General features: G+C 54.5%; 1 protein-coding gene across 1 annotated transcript; it reads right to left on the bottom strand.

The window, feature by feature from the left end:
* Positions 1-2,789: 2,789 nt before the first annotated feature.
* On the bottom strand, positions 2,790-5,914 carry IL36RN (interleukin 36 receptor antagonist). The gene is given in 5 exon segments (XM_019716502.3): positions 2,790-3,014; positions 3,088-3,215; positions 4,200-4,285; positions 5,479-5,522; positions 5,846-5,914. Coding segments are annotated over 5 exon segments (552 nt in total).
* Positions 5,915-6,537: the final 623 nt, after the last annotated feature.

The following is a 6,537-nucleotide window of genomic DNA, read 5'->3' as shown; positions in this document are numbered from 1 at the left end:
GCATCGTAGAATTGGCACCGAGAGGGCAGCCTACTTCATTTTCATCAAGTTTCATCTCCATCCTCAAGGGGCTGGAAGTAGTTTATAGCAAAAGTCATGACAGTGAAGAGTAAACTGTAAGCAAACACCCAAATTTTGGAGAAGGTTAAACGCAGGTGAGACTCAGAAGCCCAGGCTGGGAGTGAAGACCACAGAGACCACACACAAAGGTGTCACCGAGACTCAGCATTGTCTCTGAGCTTTCAGAGAGGATGGAACACACAGAGAATGCGCAGTATGAGCCCTGGCTCTGGTGACATCAGGGAATTCATTTAACCTCTTTGAGCCTCAGTTTCCAGACCTATAAAATGGACTTCATAACAACCCATCGTAGATTTCTCAGGATGGAGGCAAGACAGCACGATGACTGGCACCTTGCAGGATGCTCAGGAAAGAGATATTGTTGTTGGGGTGGTGACTGAGCTGCATTACCCAACACTTGAGGTTTCTAAGGTGAGAGGGGGGCCTTGTCCCTCTGACTCAGCCTCCTTCCCTCTCCGTGTCACCCTGGGCCCCTGATCGGGAAACGGAGGACTGACATGTGGGGAGGGAGCACTACCCTGCAATCAGACGCTACTGGTCCTTGCTGAGGGGAAGGGAAGAAGGGTCGTCAGAGGAGGAGGGCAGTGGGGCGGGGTAGCAGACACCTGTGCATCCCAAATCTCCCAGTCACAGGCTGAAAGGTCCCACCAGGCCGCTGATTCATAACTGGGCTCCAGCATCCACCGAAGTCTCCCTAGCCCCACACACACCAGGAGCTCCAGCCGCTCTCACTGGGGCCATCTTGGAACAAGTGAGCTTGTGATTATGTCCTGGGAAGCTGAAGAACAGGTTCCCTCAAACCTGTGAGCCAGGGACACTGCTCAGGGCTGAACCTGGGTGGGCGGGCAGGAACCTCACAGCTGTCACCATGTCTCTGCCCAGCTCTAGAATTAGGAGCCTGGCCCCCCATATGCCCAGATTTACTGTCAGAATGAATGCCACTTCTCTGTGGACATTAAACCCCCCTCCAGGCACGTAATTTCTTCTTGTCTTCCCAGTGGGACACTCAGGGCTGGCTTTGATTTCCCTGCCTCAAATGTCACCCGTCCTCACTGCCATCCACACGGACCTTTGGCGTTCGGGTCACTGAACAGCGAACCCTCGGGTTGAGTATCTAGTTCTACCAAATTAATTATCAGCTCAGAGTAACAACTCAGATGTATGAAGTTGGCTTCTATACTCAACGAACATGCATGTTCCTCCCGGCAGGGCACAGAGCCGTGCAGCAGACTGGACCAGCGAGGCTGGGTTCTATGCTCAGTGCTGCTCACAGTTTGTCTTGCCACCCTGGAAAGGCCCCTTTGTCCCTGGGCCTCCAACTTCTTGTCATTGGAATGAGGAGCTGGGCAGGGCAGTACTTTTCAAAACTGAGTTTCACAATGAAACATTACACAGAAACCTGATGGAGGCTGTGGGGAAAGTGCCTCCTCCTGGCAGAGCCTTGGTGGTGGGCTGCTGGCCTAGCTGCAGCACAGTTCTGGTCTCTGCCTCCGTCCCCACATGGCCTTCTGCCCTGGGCCTCCTCTGAGTCTCTGCGTGTCCTCTCCTCCTCGCACGAGGATAGCAGGCCGGCCGGAAGGAGGGCCACACAATGCACCACGACCGCTTTGCTGATTGTACCCGCACATGGCTATGTGCAAGTGAGACCACAGCTTGAGGTTCCCAGGACACAAATTTGAGGGGACACTAGTCACCCAGTACAGAAGACCCTTAGAAACTATAGCATCAGGGGGCCATGTTCACTCCAGGCTAAGTGCAGGAGACTCCAGCCCACGACCCGGCGCACCCTCCTGCATCTGCATCGAGCTCATTCGATCTCATTTCTGCTGCCACCGCAGAGCAGTCCACTTCAGATATCACCTCCAGAAGACAGAGCAGAGTACAACCAGAAACAATGTTGTGCTCACCTCAAGACTAATTCTTCTGACTACGACACAAGTCATCCACCGTCACCGTCAAACAATAAGCATGTACAAATAAATAAAAAGAACAGAAAGAAAAGTCCCCTAACATACCAGCACCCAAGCCCTCCTAAACTGGAGTAAGCTCTTTCAGACTTTTTTTCTGTACAGAAATATACAGAGAGGTGTTTTTTTAATTAAAATGGAATTACAAGGCATTCCATTTTGTAACTTACTCTTGTCACTTAATAGGTCACGAGTATCTTTCCAAGTGAGTAGACTCTGAGTCTTGGATCTTAATTGTCCCCCGGGTCTCAGAAGGAGTGCCATGCCGCCCACCCTCGGTCCTCTGAGCTGGAGCCACCTCCTGGGGACCACCACCCCCTTCTATCCATGGTGCGCATGAGTGGGGATGGAAGGGACACATATTATGGCAGCCAAATTAAAAGGAATGGGGGGGCTGGGCCTTGGGTCCCCAAATCTGTGATTACCTCCCTCTCCTGCACAGAGGTGAATGACAGGACCTCAGATGGATAGCTGGTGGTCCTAATAGGCTCAACTGGGGACGGGCTGGTCTGAAGAATCTCCCCACCCACCACCCAACCCTGAGGAATCTTTTCATGTCATGTGGTTTTTACAAGTGTCAAAACAGTGGGGCAACCCAGCAGGGGGAGACTGGGCTAAGCCCCAGATCTCAAGGTTTCCCCTAACTGGGAACCAGGAGGGGACAGATACTTTGTGCCCAGCCAGTCGGATGTGGCCTGGCAGCGAGTGGGGGTAGTCACCTGGGGGCTGGCCAGCACTGCCTTAGTCACATTACTGGAAGTAGAAGTCTGTGATGGGGTGGCCCCAACCAGTGTCACCTGGGAGCTGGGTGAGTCAAAGAGGCTGGTCAGTCTCGGGCGCCGTGCACAGCAACCTGCCCGGGAAGGCGGTCGACTCGAAGCTGGAGGTGAGCCCCGTGTCCCACTGGTAGAAGGTGAAGCCCCTGGACTCCTTGGGGCTGCGGTAATGCTCCATGATGTCCACTGGCTGCGAGAGTGGTGGCTGGGGCCTGGTTCCAGCATCTGCGGCTTGGTGAAGCGGGAGGCCCCACAGGACTCGCCTCTAGTTTCAGAGCTCGTTCCTGCCCAGTCCCACACGACAGGCACTGGCTCCCTCCCTGGACACCCAGGATGAGTGAGGACAGGTTGATGTCCAGAAACTGATTGGGGACAACGCTCATCTCCTCCCCTAGAGTAAGGATGATTACCTCCCGCCCCTCCTATCGTTGCCTCTGGGGAGTAGGTCTCAGCAGCTGCCACGTGGAGAAGGGTGGTCTCCTGCCAGCTGGCCCAGCAAACGTCAAGGCACAGAGCACACTGTGCCACCTCCCACCCCCACCCCCGCCCCTTTGTCCAGGGTCCAATCTTTATGTCTTTCCCAGTGTCACGGAGATCTCACCTCCTCCTTTAACCACCTCCCCAACCCTGTGGCCTCTCCTGAGTTGTTTGGATGATTTTCTACCTCCTGTGGGAGTCCTGAGAACAAGAGGGGGCCTCAGTCCTTTCTGTGCCAACCCCCCCACATAAGCACGCATGCACACATGCTTCTACATGCACATATGCATGCACACACACACAAACTGCACCCATAGATCCATACACACATGTACACATGTATACATACTCTTGTACATACACATATACGTGTACACACGCACGGCCTCACAGAGGGTCTGCCTGGCCCCAGTGTCCAGTGAGCATGTCCCAGGTAGGAACGTTGTGCTGTTTTAGAGTATAGGTTTGTCACTCTTGGTGTGGGGGCAGGATGAGTAAGCAGCAGGCCGGATGGTGCCACTAGCTCTCAGGGTCCCACCACCCTGAGTGACTGGGGTCCCCAGAGAGCGGAGGGGACCCAGGATAAAGGGGCAGACGCCCACTCCCACAGGGGAATAAAGGCACAGCGAGCCTGCTCAGCTCTGTCCTCAGCACTGGGTCCCAGGGCAGGGAATGTGTGACCTATGTGCCCTGTGGGGGAAGGACACTCAGTCACCTTGGAAAATTTCCCACCTCTGCAGAGGCACCAGGAGGCTGTGGGCTGTCTTGCTTTGCTGGAAAGTCTGTCTGTCCTTGCTCAGAGCCTGGTGTCAGGTGGCCATCTCTGGTGTGGGGCGTGGCCTTGCATGACTGTCCTAAACCCTCCCAGAGTATAACAAAGGCCCTGTGTGCCACCCACCTTTCATGACCTTGCCTGCATGCATCCCTCCAGCCAAGAGCTGATTGTAGTGTAGGTAAAGCCCCTTCAGGGTTGCCTCCTTCATGCTGCAAATCAGACAATGATAGGCAGGGCGGGTGGGTACCCAGCTTGCCTCCTCCAGAGTCCCCCAGTCCCAGGCACTGCCTCCCTTTCCTCCTGCTGTGCTGGAAGGAGCCCCACTGGAAGGAGCTCAGCCTGACCTGGGGGTGGGGATGGCGGTCAGCCCCACAGCCAGCCCCTGGGTCAGAAATGGACCCTTCTCCCGACTCCATCATTTTTATACCAAGCAGTTCCTCTGTGTGTCGTGCTGGAAAGTCAAAGTCCTGGGTCCTCATCTGGCTCTGCCACCATTGCTGTTGTCACAGCAGACAAGTCTGCCCACTTATAAGCTAAGAGGATGAGTCAGACAATGCTAGCTTCTTCCAGATTATCGTCTGACCTTCCTTTGTCACTGAAGACACCAAAAGGCATTTACTTCCACTCTCCACACAGCCCCCACTAAGTTAAGAATTTCTTTAACTCTAAAATTCTTTCATCTTAATTTTCACGTGTATTTCGTATCTGTGAGCTATTGGTTTTCTGGTGCCCTGTGAGGAACACTCTACAGGGGTCTCCCCAGATATTACATGGAGGAAGTACACACTGGCTGAGTGCTGCATCATCACAAACAAGTCTACCTCAAAGACCCTCATGTGCCGAATTGCTTGGTGGTCCTCTTACAAGGAGACACAAAAGGCAGGTTTTCCAACATTTGCTTGATCAGGGAGCCCCACTGTGAAAGGCAACTTGCAGGAGTGGGGTTCCATACAAGACACTTTGGGAAAGGCTGTTCTAGACTCTGAGTTCAGTGACAGCAAGGCCTCCTCTCATTCACAGAGGTGACGTTCAGAGCCGAGTGCCCAGTCAGTGCACACCCTGGGACATACAGACCGACTGACTGAACAGTCCTGTTGCTATTGTGTGTCCCAAAGAGCAGCTGGGGGCAGCGAGCAGAGGGCTGAGTGATGTCAGGTCAAGTCAGTGGGCGTCACAGCAGGGCTTCGGTCAGTCTTCTGACCCCACTCTCACTGTGCCACAGGCGGCTGCAGATCCACACAGGTGACTCCCCTGCCCCACGAGGGGCCGCCCGACTGAAGAGGCTGGAAGCAGTCCTAGGGCAGCGGGGGGCTGTTGCCAATTGCCCAGCTGCCCACCCCTCCTAGAAAAGGCTGAGCAGTGGCCCTCCTAGCGCTCCCTCTCCTGAAGCTCAGATACTGACCGGAAGCACAGGGCCCCACTCAGGCCCCATTCAGGACTGTACTGCTGTGAAGTAACAGAAAACCATAGGTGGGGACAGGCTGAGCTGGTCAGGCCTGGGTACCAACAGCCACCCGGCACCCCAGCCTGTGAACAGCCCTCTCAGAGTGGGGTTCTAGGTCTGGGGTCAGGAGGGAGCCCTGACCTGCTGAGGAGGATGCAGCCAGCTACCCAAGGACACGGGAAACTCTTCTTCGTCCTGGTGGTGTCTGTCTGCTCCTCTGGGGACCAGGATAAGGACACCCTTTAATTATGTGCTAGGGAGGGGTCCTAAAACTGACACATATGGGAGGAACAGGGCTTCTCAGGTGACCTCATGCCACCCTGACCTCCAGGAACACTCTGCTTATCACCTCTCCCTGGAAGGAAGGTTCTAGAGACTTCTTGGGGGTTCCCATCTCCTCCTGAGCACCTGGTTGCTGGACAACAGGGCCTTCCAGACCCCAGGGCTGCTCTCTCCCAGACCCAGCTCAGGGACCTTAAAACAACCCCTCCTTCCCCCCTCCCCCTCCCTCTTCCCCCTCCCTCCCACCCTGCCCTCCCTCCTCCCCCTCCCTCTCCCTCAGGCCTATGGAAGGTGCTGGAGGTGCAGTTCTCTGCTCAGGGGATTTTAGTCTTCATACTCATTGCAGAAAAACCTGAAAGTCCAGATTGGCAAAGAAGAAAACCTGAGACTTTCAGCTCGAGCACAACCAGGACCCATAAACAGAGCTTTCCCTCTAGACATGGACACAGACACGCATGACCCCTGTGGTTCTCACACAGACACACACGACTCCCACGGCTCTCATGTGACCACATCGCAGGAGCTGCACTCTCTCCCACCTGCTCTTCATGGAGCTAAGCAGCGGGATACTTTCCACAGCAGACAGCCTGACCTTGTCATCACATTTAGTAGCTGTATTTCATTGAGGACATGCAGTGCCATTTGTTTATAGCCAGCAGTTATTCTTAGTCCTTATATCACTACAATTATTTGCTGTTGAATGTCATGTGTGATGGACATCTGTGTATCAGCACC

This window comes from Rhinolophus sinicus, chromosome 2, assembly GCF_057876585.1.
Source record: "Rhinolophus sinicus isolate RSI-liver-muscle chromosome 2, RSI-T2T, whole genome shotgun sequence".
Taxonomy (NCBI): Eukaryota; Metazoa; Chordata; class Mammalia; order Chiroptera; family Rhinolophidae; genus Rhinolophus; species Rhinolophus sinicus.
The sequence above is the reverse complement of the archived record's forward strand: the minus strand, read 5'-3'. Positions and strand labels throughout refer to the sequence as shown.